General features: G+C 42.1%; 2 protein-coding genes across 4 annotated transcripts in view; one reads left to right on the forward strand and one right to left on the reverse strand.

Moving 5' to 3' along the window:
* The window catches only part of LOC310863623 (dynactin subunit 1-like), a 53,074-nt gene extending 50,637 nt beyond the window's left edge, over positions 1-2,437 (reverse strand). For both annotated transcript variants that reach the window (XM_083772093.1, XM_083772092.1), the window contains exon 1: positions 2,295-2,437. The gene's annotated coding sequence lies outside the window, so the exon portion shown is untranslated. The remainder of the gene's footprint in view (positions 1-2,294) is intronic.
* Positions 2,438-6,536: 4,099 nt separating this feature from the next.
* Positions 6,537-14,258, forward strand: part of tdrd7b (tudor domain containing 7 b) — a 37,982-nt gene continuing 30,260 nt past the window's right edge. For both annotated transcript variants that reach the window (XM_083770613.1, XM_083770614.1), the window contains exons 1-3: positions 6,537-6,735; positions 10,658-10,873; positions 11,528-11,672. In XM_083770613.1, coding sequence (XP_083626739.1) covers positions 10,658-10,873; positions 11,528-11,672 — 361 coding nt within the window. In that variant the 5' untranslated portion in view covers positions 6,537-6,735. The remainder of the gene's footprint in view (positions 6,736-10,657; positions 10,874-11,527; positions 11,673-14,258) is intronic.

Consider the following 14,258-nt stretch of genomic DNA (forward strand, 5'->3'; position numbering starts at 1 on the left):
GTGAAATTGACCTCTTGGAAAAGCAGGGAAAGCTCGTCTATTCTAGAATGATAAATGGAAAGGAAGGACATTACATTCCATTTGTTTTGTTTTGTATTTCTAAAACATTGTTTAGGGTTAGCTGAAGATTCATGACATCTTCTCTCTTCATCAGAGTTCCAAAGCCTTGGTAAGTCTGTTGTGAATATCAATTCACTTTTAAACACTGGCATCCAAATAATAATAATAATAATAATAAATAGCATAATGAAATGAAATATTATTGTATTGTCCAGTCTACTCACCCGAGGGGTGTAGGAATGTCTTCTGTTTAATGCCATTGTGGCAAATTCAGTTCAGATAAAACTACTTCCTAAAATACAAGTCAATTCAGTTCAGATAAAACTACTTCCTAAAATACAATTCAGTTTAGCTAAACTATAAGTCAGGTATTACTCTCTTTTCTCGACACCAATCTCTGCTTCTGAGAGAAGAGAAAATAATTACCCCCAAAACAGGGAGGATCTTAAAGATGCATCACATCTATGTAACAAAGGATGCTTCAAAAGGGAAGCCTCGCCATGAAACTTATTTATTCTTGTCCAAACTGTATGACAGTGTGTACATTCAGTCTTTTCTTAGTCTTAAAACTTATATAACTTGTCTTAACTTGGTGGCAGGACTAAAGACACAGGACTTTATGGTTTCTGAGGAGCGCTGGTCTGTAGAGCTCAGTGGAATGACTGCTGTGAAGCTACAGTCTCACATTGAGGAGTCTATGGAGAGTAGAATGCTGCTGTGTATAGAACCTATAGTCTCACAATGTAACAGCTCAGCCCACAATAGGGTTGGGTGACGATACGAATACATCGTCAATCGCGAATATACGAATCCAATCGCCGAATATTTTTATTAGGCGATTTCTCGGGACGATTTAGCCCAATTAACCTGTAAAGTGTGAGCAACATGTGAATCAATTTGGCCCAGCAAAGTAGTAACAGCGGCCGGGTGGAAATCACCTCCTCCGTTATAATGTATGCTCCCACAGTCCCCGCACTCAGCAGCATCGGGCACCGGCCGGGCACGGCACTTACGGCAGCCGCCAGCCAAAGTAAAGGCTGGGAGCCTGGGAGCTGAGGGAGGCTGTAGCCTACATGTTGTTTAAAGGTATTATGACATTATTTATAACATAAATTTAAAAACATTAAAAGTCTTGGCCATGGTCCTTCAAACGTGTCTAAAAAGTTTGAACAGAAAAACTCCACTCCAGTATTTCTTTCCAGGAGTTTTTGTGTCTGTGTAATCAGCATCCTGAGAAGGCATGGAAAAACACATTATTTTAGCCTGTAGATTCCCCCTTTCCTGTCAATCACTACCCGTGATTGACAAAACGTGTCGCATTGCGACACGTTTTGAGCTTGTAGATCGGCTATTTTTGCTATGACAAATAGCAAAGTGTGAGTGTGGAAATATATTGGCCCTCGCCATCGTCAAAGTTGCCCAGCCCTGTATTAAACCATGTCCAATGTATAACCTTGAGCCAAGTTAAAAGACTCCACTATATACACTTGTATTTTACTAAAATTGCTACTTAAACTTTTACTTTTACTGTTTTGTTCCAGGGACCCCCCCATCTGAAACTATGTTGTTCCAGGGACCCCCCATCTGAAACTATGTTGTTCCAAGGACCCCCCATCTGAAACTATATATGTTGTTCGCGGGAATCCCCCCCCCCCCCCCCTCCCTCACTGTATATGTATCTTTTCCCTTTTTGCTTCCTTTATGATGAATTCCTGTTCTGTTCTTTAACTACATAGAAGTGTCTATTTGTATGTCTCTAAATGTTTTGATGAATTGAACATGGTGGACCCTCTTGTAAACAAGTGTAATGCTTAATTGGGTAGTCCACTCACAGTTAACAGTCTTTGTATTGAGTTTGTGCTTAAAATGTACTGTAATTCTGCAAACTGTTAATAAATATTTCAATCAATCAATCAATCAAAAACCCCCAGAAGCAAAGATTTGAGTTAAAAACGTTCCCTCTGAAAGATTTGCGCCACATTTTCAAGATTTGTCAAAAATAGCAGAGATACAAGCTCACAGCGCGGCACTCGGAGCTTAATTGTAGCTCTGCTATTTTTCCATAGCTAAAGTATAACATGATGCTTAATAAAACACTGAAGCGCTTCCCGTCCTGAATGTTAATGAGCAGGATAATATAACTGCTGCTAAATGATAACACATTATAGCAGATTTTATATCTGAGACGAGTTGTTTCAGTGTTTAAATAACAGTAACATTGTTCTTAATCTTACCGACAGACAGAGTGCAGTTTGTAGCAGAGTACGAATCCTTCCTGGTTGATCTGGAAGCTTAATTAAAGTAAAGTTTAATCTTTAAAGTCTCAGATTAAACTTAAACCTCACACTGAGGACAATAACAACGGAGTTCAACGAAGAACTTCCGTGTTCCGCTAAACTTCCGGTCCGGCGCGGTGCTCCCTTTATTTGGGTCCGTGGTGGAACTATGAGCAGCTAGGCTTATTTGGTGCCGTTCCGTTGCCCAAAGCAAGTGTCAAAATCTCTGTTGGGAAAGTATATTACAGATCAAAGTATATAGCCTAAACTCCTGAAGTATATATCTTAGTACCGCCCACCCCTTTTCCCCTCACTGTAGCCTATATGTTTATTTTCCCTTTTTACCTCCTTTATGGTGAATTCCTTTTCTGTTCTTTGTCTATATAGAAGTGTCTATTTGTACGTCTCTAAATGTTTTGATGAATTGAACAAGGTGGACCCTGTTGTAAACAAGTGCAATGCTTAATTGGGTCGTCCACTCACAGTTAACAGTCTTTGTATTGAGTTTGTGCTTGAAATGTACTGTAATTCTGCAAACTGTTAATAAATATTTCAATCATTGGACGACCTGCTCTACTGTTCCTAATTTATGTTAACGACATGACTTCAGCTTGTGACTGCAACTTGTTCCTGTTCGCAGATGACTCAGCACTGCTGGTCTCGGACAGGAACAAACTGCAGGTTGAAAAGACCCTCAGCTCTGAACTCAGTAGAATCTGCACCTGGCTCGCTGATAACAAACTATCCTTACACCTGGGAAAAACTGAATCCATCCTCTTCGGATCAAATAGTAAACTCAGCAAGGCAGATGGCTTCTTGGTTAGAGTGGGTGACAATATTATCACACGAAAAGATCAAATTACCTACCTAGGTTCCATCCTGGAGGCCAATCTTTCCGGTGATAAAATGGCCACCAACGTAATCAAAAAAGTCAATCAAAGAACAAGATTCCTTTACAGGATCTCCTCACTGGTCAGCAAAAACACCTTGAAGACCTTAACAGGAGCCCTCGTACAAGGTTTCTTTGACTATGCATCCACCTCTTGGTACCACAGCACCTCAAAGGCCCTTAAAACAAGGCTCCAGACCTCCCAAAACAAACTGGTCAGGCTCCTACTTGGCCTCACCCCCCGAACCCACCTCACCCCTGCCCACTTTGACAGGCTGGGATGGCTTAGGGTCGACGACAGAGTACAGCATCTTGCAATGGGTCTGGTCCACAAGATTCGATACACCACCAAGATACCCATGTACCTGTCTAAATACTTCCTTAATGTAAACGAAGTCCACACCCACAACACCAGAGGGAGTGCAACAAACCATGTACAACCCAGATTCGGCACAAACAAGGGACTAAATTATTTTCGCTCCTATGCCACCAAAATGTGGAACGCCCTACCAACAGTCATTAAGACATGTGAATCCCTTGACTCCTTCAAAACCGCTCTCAAAGGGCACCTACGGATGGCTGCAAAATATCCCTCACTGTATATTGTATCTTTTCCCTTTTTTGCTTCCCATATGATGAATTCCTGTTCTGTTCTTTAGCTACATAGAAATGTCTATTTGTATGTCTCTAAATGTTTGTATGTCTTTAAATGTTTTGATGAATTGAACAATGTGGACCCTGTTGTAAACAAGTGTAATGCTTAATTGGGTCGTCCACTCACAGTTGACAGTCTTTGTATTGAGTTTGTGCTTAAAATGTACTGTAAATTCTACAAACTGTTAATAAATATTTCAATCAATCAAAAAAACCTCCTGAGCCACAGTCGCCCTTATGTAATAACATAATAACATAATAACATAATAACATAATAAAACTAGTATAACTCATGACAGAAATGCAGACGCAACACATTCAACAATATATACATTAACACAACTACTTATTTTATACACAAAGGTTCACATGCTGAACACACTGAACTGTTCATAAATACATATTGGGACTTGTTAAGTGTCTGTCTATGCTAACTATAACTAACTATAACTAAATAACATATGCTTTGTCTTTTACCTTTTATATTTTATATTTTAATTTAATATTATATATATATATATATATACATATATATATATATATATATATGGAGCCCAGGGACGGATTAACCCCCCGAGGGCCCCTGGGCCGGTAATCTTTACAGGGCCCCCATAGCGCGCGTGCGCGCAAAATGTTGGTGTTACTGTTTTTCCGTGTTTTTATCATCTTTTTGACCTAAATTTCACAAAATCAATGGCCAATGAAGGGCCCCAGGAGCCCTTTTCAGGGCGTCAAACCTAGTACCTTACAATCCAATTTCCCTGAAGGGCCCCTGAGAGTCAAGGGCCCCTGGGCCACGGCCCCACTGACCCATGGCTAATTTGTCCCTGATGGAGCCTAATATGAAAAGTAGGCTATACTTAAACCAGGCTAATCATCTTTTGACTGGGTCTATAGTGACCTCTAGTGGCCAACTTTGAAACACAGTGTTTGACACCGCACCTCAATGCGGGGGTCCGGGGACCACCAGGGTCCTTACAAGGCCTTATACCAGGCTCAGAGGGTACAGATAGAACCAAATGGACCCTTTGGTTTCATTTATACCAGGCTCAGAGGGTACAGATAGAACCAAATGGACCCTTTGGTTTAATTTATACCAGGCTCAGAGGGTACAGATAGAACCAAATGGACCCTTTGGTTTAATTTATACCAGGCTCAGAGGGTACAGATAGAACCAAATGGACCATTTGGTTTAATTTATACCAGGCTCAGAGGGTACAGATAGAACCAAATGGACCCTTTGGTTTAATTTATACCAGGCTCAGAGGGTACAGATAGAACCAAATGGACCCTTTGGTTTCATTTATACCAGGCTCAGAGGGTACAGATAGAACCAAATGGACCATTTGGTTTCATTTATACCAGGCTCAGAGGGTACAGATAGAACCAAATGGACCCTTTGGTTTCATTTATACCAGGCTCAGAGGGTACAGATAGAACCAAATGGACCATTTGGTTTAATTTATACCAGGCTCAGAGGGTACAGATAGAACCAAATGGACCATTTGGTTTCATTTATACCAGGCTCAGAGGGTACAGATAGAACCAAATGGACCCTTTGGTTTCATTTATACCAGGCTCAGAGGGTACAGATAGAACCAAATGGACCATTTGGTTTCATTTATACCAGGCTCAGAGGGTACAGATATAACCAAATGGACCCTTTGGTTTCATTTATACCAGGCTCAGAGGGTACAGATAGAACCAAATGGACCCTTTGGTTTCATTTATACCAGGCTCAGAGGGTACAGATAGAACCAAATGGACCCTTTGGTTCAATTTATACCAGGCTCAGAGGGTACAGATAGAACCAAATGGACCCTTTGGTTTCATTTATACCAGGCTCAGAGGGTACAGATAGAACCAAATGGACCCTTTGGTTTCATTTATACCAGGCTCAGAGGGTACAGATAGAACCAAATGGACCCTTTGGTTCAATTTATACCAGGCTCAGAGGGTACAGATAGAACCAAATGGACCCTTTGGTTTAATTTATACCAGGCTCAGAGGGTACAGATAGAACCAAATGGACCCTTTGGTTTAATTTATACCAGGCTCAGAGGGTACAGATATAACCAAATGGACCCTTTGGTTTCATTTATACCAGGCTCAGAGGGTACAGATATAACCAAATGGACCCTTTGGTTTCATTTATATTGCATTTATTTCAAAATGTCTGAAAAATTGTCTGAAGAAATGTAAACTAATGTAGGCATATCCTATAGTTTGTGTACATGATTTTGAATGTGCTTGAACTTTTTACATTTAAGATAGCTATATATTTCTATATTTCTCCTAAGCCTGTCATTATGGGGTATACATTTGTTCAAATAATTTATACTTTACATTATAGGTTAGACTTCAGACCATTTTACCGATATTTCTATTTTAGTTCCCACTTAATTATCCTGCAGTTTGCGTCAACAACAAAGCACAATAGCCTATAGTGAATTTAAAGTTTAAAGAGTTTAAAGAGAGAGCCACTCCTATATAGTCCTATATAACTATGTGCATAATGTCGCAGCGCCTGCGCCTCATAATTAGCCAGGGACCAATGAGGAAGAGGCGGATGGGACCGCCGGCCGGCCACAGTACAGTAAGGCTGGGAGTCTATAGACTGGGCTGGGACCGATCAGGCTACCGCGGGACCGATCAATAGAAACCGGGACCGATCGACGCTACCGGCCGGCTTGCCTGACAGCAGGCGACAGGCGACACGGAGCAGCGACAGGACAGGAGTCACTGAGGACGGAGTCACTGGGACAGGACAGGACGGTCCTGTAGCTTACTGGGGCTCTGCTCTGGCTCTTATACTGCTACTGCTACTAGAAGAAGTGACAAAACAACCGTACCAAGGTAGCTTTAACACGTATTTTTTTATTCAATTTGATTCTAAAGTCTTTAATTTGTCTATCGTTGAAGTTTCTTTCTTATTTGATTAGCTGTTTGTGTGTCTGTGTCTGCATGGGAGGCTGTCTCTGTGTCCCTGTAGTCTGGGGGATATAATGTCCCGCTGGGCTGCAGTACGGAAACCTGTTGACTTTAGGGTTATAGGCTGTCTCTGTGTCTGTGTCTCTGTGTCTCTGTCTCTGTGTCTCTGTGTCTGTGTCTGTGTCTGTGTCTGTATGTCTGTGTGTCTGTGTCTCTGTCTGTGACTCTGTGTCTGTGTCTCTGTGTGCGATAACGTTCCGTCGCGTCGCTGCTGACAGCAGTACGGAACTGAAACGGTTGACTTCATAATAGACGCACGTCTCTCCCATTCTGCCCTAATGGGAGCCACGAGCGTCGCTTTATTGAAGTGACTAAACATAGTAAACAAAGTGTCTTTTATTTGTTAACATTCCGCATTAAGGAGGACAACTTTATTCAAACTCTCTCTGAGTCCGAAGACTAGACAAGACTAGACAGGCACGGCACGGATCAGATGATCACATGGAGGCAGTATAGACTCAGACTGGCACGGCATAGCACGGAACGGGATAGTCTCTATTCGGGATAGAGATCGCATGAAGGGAGTGGTGTGGCACGCATTACGTCACTACTATTATGAGAGAGAGAGAGAGAGAGAGAGAGAGAGAGAGAGAGAGAGAGAGAGAGAGAGAGAGAGAGAGAGAGAGAGAGAGAGAGAGAGAGAGAGAGAGAGAGAGAGAGAGAGGGAGAGGGAGAGGGAGAGAGAGAGAGAGAGAGAGGGGGGGGAGAGGGGGGGGGGGGGGGGTGTGCAACAAGTAGACTGATATGGTTGACTGGATTTGAATTGTCCTTAAAGAGCTTTAGTGTGCAAAAACTATTCTAGTGTAGATTCTAGTCTCTATAAACTATAGTGACATTCTATAGTCTATACCGGTAGATTCTAGTCTCCTGGGTTGTCACTCTGCTGACCAATGTAAATAGAATAAAGAATATGATTGATGAATAAAAACTATAGTATAGAATATAGATTCTAGTCTCCTGGGTTGTCACTCTGCTGACCAAAGTAGTGCTTATACAAGAGTTGAAGTTGAAGTTCATACTTTTTCTTTCATTTCTTCAGAAGGGAAACCTAAATGTGTGTGATTAAATGTTTCATTGCTTTAGAAGGTAAAGGTTGTGTGTGATTAAATGTTTCATTTCTTTAGAAGGTAAAGGTTGTGTGTGATTAAATGTTTCATTTCTTTAGAAGGTAAAGGTTGTGTGTGATTAAATGTTTCATTTCTTTAGAAGGTAAAGGTTGTGTGTGATTAAATGTTTCATTTCTTTAGAAGGGAAACCTAAATGTGTGTGATTAAATGTTTAATTGCTTTAGAAGGTAAAGGTTGTGTGTGATTAAATGTTTCATTTCTTTAGAAGGTAAAGGTTGTGTGTGATTAAATGTTTCATTTATTTAGAAGGTAAAGGTTGTGTGTGATTAAATGTTTCATTTCTTTAGAAGGGAAACCTAAATGTGTGTGATTAAATGTTTCATTTCTTCAGAAGGGAAACCTAAATGTGTGTGATGAAATGTTTCATTTCTTTAGAAGGTAAAGGTTGTGTGTGATGAAATGTTTCATTTCTTTAGAAGGTAAAGGTCGTGTGTGATTAAATGTTTCATTTCTTTAGAAGGTAAAGGTTGTGTGTGATTAAATGTTTCATTTCTTTAGAAGGTAAAGGTTGTGTGTGATTAAATGTTTCATTTCTTTAGAAGGTAAAGGTTGTGTGTGATTAAATGTTTCATTTCTTTAGAAGGTAAAGGTTGTGTGTGATTACATGTGATGTGATGCTACACTATACTGTGATAGAATGTGACAATTATGTTCTATATTGTGATAGAATGTGACAACAGATAATATGTTCTATACTGTGATAGAATATGTTCTGCTGACGAAGACAAACATGAACAATGCTCAAATGAGGACCATGACATCTTATGGCTTGGCAGTGAGTTATTCAAATGATAAAAATACTTAAAGGAGAATTCCATACTTAAAGGCTTTCTTACCTTTCTTTGTGGTTGTTACGTCCACACCAAAGAGGTCCAGGTGTTATTTTGTGCAAAAGCTCCTTATTGGCTATATTCCCCTACCATGAGCCCTACATGAATTGCATTGAATTGAATGGGAATTGAATGGGGCTATGGGGTGTTATGCTAATTCGCTTATTTCCATCGCTCAGAATTATAATTTCTTTGTATATATCCTCTCTTCATAATGTAAATAATATCCCAAGCGGCACACTTTACTACTTATTTCAATGGAAATAAGCGAATTAGCATAACACCCCATAGCCCCATTCAATTCCCATTCAATGCAATGCAATTCATTGAGGGCTTTTGGTAGGGAAAATACCCAATAAGGAGTTTTTGCACGAAAAAAAAAAACACCTGGACGGTTGGACCTCTTTGGTGGGGACGTAACAACTACAAAGAAAGGTAAGAAAGATAAGAAAGCATTTTAGCATGGAATTATCCTTTAAATACAACATATTGTCCAGGTTGAAATCATAGACGTATAACTGTGTTTAGAATAAGGGGGCGGGGGGGGGGGGGGGGGACTGCCAGACAAGCAAGCAGTGAGTCTCACAGGTATAATTCCAATCCACCTGCAGCTATGAGGTGAATATCAGGTTCCCATGCACTGTTGGCACTGGATTACATCCGCATGCTGCAGGCATGCTGTGTACAGCACAGCACAGCACAGCACAGCACAGCACAGTACAGTACAGTACAGTACAGTACAGTACAGTACAGTACAGTACAGTACAGTACAGTACAGTACAGTACAGTACAGTAGAGTACACCACAGCACAGCACAGCACAGCACAGTAGAGTACAGCACAGCACAGCACAGCACAGCACAGCACAGCACAGTACAGTACAGTACAGTACAGTACAGCACAGTAGAGTACACCACAGCACAGCACAGCACAGCACAGCACAGTAGAGTACAGCACAGCACAGCACAGCACAGCACAGCACAGCACAGCACAGCACAGCACAGTAGAGTACAGCACAGCACAGCACAGCACAGTAGAGCACAGCACAGCAGCACAGCACAGCACAGCACAGTAGAGCACAGCACAGCACAGCACAGCACAGCACAGCACAGCACAGCACAGCACAGCACAGCACAGCACAGCACAGCAGAGCACAGCACAGCACAGCACAGCACAGCACAGCACAGTAGAGCACAGCACAGCACAGCACAGCACCGTACAGTACAGTACAGTACAGCACAGCACAGCACAGCACAGCACAGCACAGCACAGTACAATAATGTGAACATAATTATATGCAAACGCTGTAAATACTGTTGAAATGTGTGCAATTATTAAAATACTACATAAAATAACACAGTATAATTATATTTCTACAATACAGTATGTGGTATTTGACAGAGGGAATTATATGGCTGTTATCTGATATGTTTATGTAAGTAAGAACTAAATGCCCTCTATAGACGATAATAGATGGCAGTTTTTAGCTTTGGTTGCATGCCTAGAATAACAGATCTACAAGCTCACAGCGCACTGCGCTGCAGCGCATTGTGAGCATGTAGATCTGTTATTATCAGCGTGTGACAACGGTGTGCAAAACCAAGTATAGCGTGAATATACCTGTCTGTCTGTCTGTCTGTCTGTCTGTCTGTCTGTCTGTCTGTCTGTCTGTCTGTCTGTCTGTCTGTCTGTCTGTCTGTCTGTCTGTCTGTCTGTCTGTCTGTCTGTCTGTCTGTCTGTCTACACCATCAGGCAAATGATCTTCTCTGTGAAATATCACTGTGTGATCATTTCTTGCTTTTTTGCGTGTTTTTTGCGTGTTCATCTTCAGATGGCTGACGTGGAGGTGGTGAAGCGCATGCTGGGGGCAGTCCTCCAGGCCAACAGGGGGCAGCAGGGTGGAGTGTCCCTGGGTCGTCTGCAGGCCGAGTACAAGGAGCTTACCGGGGAGAACATCCCTCACAGCCAGCTGGGTCACAGCCAGCTGGACTCCCTATTGGCCAGCATGCCTACAGTGGTGAAGGCAGAGAGGGGGCGCTCTGGAGAGGTAAGAACTACACCCCTAATATACACATATATATACATACACACCCAGCTGGACTCCCTATTGGCCAGCATGCCTACAGTGGTGAAGGCAGAGAGGGGGCGCTCTGGAGAGGTAAGAACTACACCCCTAATATACACAATATATACATACACACCCAGCTGGACTCCCTATTGGCCAGCATGCCTACAGTGGTGAAGGCAGGAGACACTAAATGTCTTCTAAATCATGACGGTTTTCTGTGTCCGTGGTGCTCAAACTATTTCATGTCAAGGACCCCCAGAATTAAACTCCCACTGTACCTTCGACAGGCAGCCTCTGTAGTTTAACAAACTCCACTGTACCTTCGACAGGCAGCCTCTGTAGTTTAACAAACTCCCACTGTACCTTCGACAGGCAGCCTCTGTAGTTTAACAAACTTATTTATTAACTTTATTTGAAGACTTCCCCGGCATCCGTTGTGTTAATAATGTTGGAATGCAATCATGTGTTTCTTGCTTCATGTCCAGACGGTGTACGTAGCCTGTCTTAACGTGTGTGTGTGTGTGTGTGTGTGTGTGTGTGTGTGTGTGTGTGTGTGTGTGCGTGTGTGTGCGTGCGTGTGTGCGTGTGCGTGTGTGGGCGTGCGTGTGTGTGTGGGTGCGTGCGTGTGCCCAGACGGTGTACGTAGCGTCAGTGACCAGTGAGACGGCTAACGTAGCCAAGGTGGTCGCTCGCCAGAGGAGCTCCAAGAAGACCGGACGCAACCACCTAGTCAACACCCAGATGAGGGTGAAACGCTGCCCCCCACTGGTCCTCAACGGTAAGAAGCTGTTGCCCCCGAGACCCGACTAGAGTCAGTAGACTAGAGTCAGACTAGAGTCAGACTAGAGTCAGTGTTAATGATACTAATGAAGGCTCTGTTCCATTCTGGTCAAACAGAGTCATTGTTAATGATGCTAATGAAGGCTCTGTTCCATTCTGGTCAAACAGAGTCAGTGTTAATGATGCTAATGAAGGCTCTGTTCCATTCTGGTCAAACAGAGTCAGTGTTAATGATGCTAATGAAGGCTCTGTTCCATTCTGGTCAAACAGAGTCAGTGTTAATGACGCTAATGAAGGCTCTGTTCCATTCTGGTCAAACAGAGTCAGTGTCAATGATGCTAATGAAGGCTCTGTTCCATTCTGGTCAAACAGAGTCAGTGTTAATGATACTAATGAAGGCTCTGTTCCATTCTGGTCAAACAGAGTCAGTGTTAATGATGCTAATGAAGGCTCTGTTCCATTCTGGTCAAACAGAGTCAGTGTTAATGATGCTAATGAAGGCTCTGTTCCATTCTGGTCAAACAGAGTCAGTGTTAATGATACTAATGAAGGCTCTGTTCCATTCTGGTCAAACAGAGTCAGTGATAACTATGCTAATGAAGGCTCTGTTCCATTCTGGTCAAACAGAGTCAGTGTTAACGATGCTAATGAAGGCTCTGTTCCATTCTGGTCAAACAGAGTCAGTGTTAATGATGCTAATGAAGGCTCTGTTTGCTAATGAAGGCTCTGTTCCTTTCTGGTCAAACAGAGTCAGTGTTAATGATGCTAATGAAGGCTCTGTTCCATTCTGGTCAAACAGAGTCAGTGTTAATGATGCTAATGAAGGCCTCTGTTCCATTCTGGTCAAACAGAGTCAGTGTTAATGATACTAATGAAGGCTCTGTTCCATTCTGGTCAAACAGAGTCAGTGATAACTATGCTAATGAAGGCTCTGTTCCATTCTGGTCAAACAGAGTCAGTGTTAACGATGCTAATGAAGGCTCTGTTCCATTCTGGTCAAACAGAGTCAGTGTTAATGATGCTAATGAAGGCTCTGTTTGCTAATGAAGGCTCTGTTCCTTTCTGGTCAAACAGAGTCAGTGTTAATGATGCTAATGAAGGCTCTGTTCCATTCTGGTCAAACAGAGTCATTGTTAATGATGCTAATGAAGGCTCTGTTCCATTCTGGTCAAACAGAGTCAGTGTTAATGATACTAATGAAGGCTCTGTTCCATTCTGGTCAAACAGAGTCAGTGTTAATTATACTAATGAAGGCTCTGTTCCATTCTGGTCAAACAGAGTCAGTGTTAATGATGCTAATGAAGGCTCTGTTCCATTCTGGTCAAACAGAGGCAGTGTTAATGATGCTAATGAAGGCTCTGTTTGCTAATGAAGGCTCTGTTCCATTCTGGTCAAACAGAGTCAGTGTTAATGATGCTAATGAAGGCTCTGTTCCATTCTGGTCAAACAGAGTCATTGTTAATGATGCTAATGAAGGCTCTGTTCCATTCTGGTCAAACAGAGTCAGTGTTAATGATACTAATGAAGGCTCTGTTCCATTCTGGTCAAACAGAGTCAGTGTTAATTATGCTAATGAAGGCTCTGTTCCATTTCTGGTCAAACAGAGTCAGTGTTAATGATGCTAATGAAGGCTCTGTTCCATTCTGGTCAAACAGAGCCAGTGTTAATGATGCTAATGAAGGCTCTGTTCCATTCTGGTCAAACAGAGTCAGTGTTAATGATGCTAATGAAGGCTCTGTTTGCTAATGAAGGCTCTGTTCCATTCTGGTCAAACAGAGTCAGTGTTAATGATGCTAATGAAGGCTCTGTTCCATTCTGGTCAAACAGAGTCATTGTTAATGATGCTAATGAAGGCTCTGTTCCATTCTGGTCAAACAGAGTCAGTGTTTATGATACTAATGAAGGCTCTGTTCCATTCTGGTCAAACAGAGTCAGTGTTAATTATGCTAATGAAGGCTCTGTTCCATTCTGGTCAAACAGAGTCAGTGTTAATGATGCTAATAAAGGCTCTGTTAAATTCTGGTCAAACAGAGTCAGTGTTAATGATGCTAATGAAGGCTCGGTTCCATTCTGGTCAAACAGAGTCAGTGTTAATGATGCTAATGAAGGCTCTGTTCCATTCTGGTCAAACAGAGTCAGTGTTAATGATGCTAATGAAGGCTCTGTTCCATTCTGGTCAAACAGAGTCAGTGTTAATGATGCTAATGAAGGCTCTGTTCCATTCTGGTCAAACAGAGTCAGTGTTAATGATGCTAATGAAGGCTCTGTTCCATTCTGTTCAAACAGAGTCAGTGTTAATGATGCTAATGAAGGCTCTGTTCCATTCTGGTCAAACAGAGTCAGTGTTAACGATGCTAATGAAGGCTCTGTTCCATTCTGGTCAAACAGAGTCAGTGTTAACGATGCTAATGAAGGCTCTGTTCCATTCTGGTCAAACAGAGGCAGTGTTAACGATGCTAATGAAGGCTCTGTTCCATTCTGGTCAAACAGAGTCAGTGTTAACAATGCTAATGAAGGCTCTGTTCCATTCTGGTCAAACAGAGTCAGTGTTAACGATACTAATGAAGGCTCTGTTCCATTCTGG

Source organism: Protomyctophum parallelum (assembly GCF_964188405.1).
Source record: "Protomyctophum parallelum genome assembly, chromosome: 8".
In the NCBI taxonomy this organism is placed as follows: Eukaryota; Metazoa; Chordata; class Actinopteri; order Myctophiformes; family Myctophidae; genus Protomyctophum; species Protomyctophum parallelum.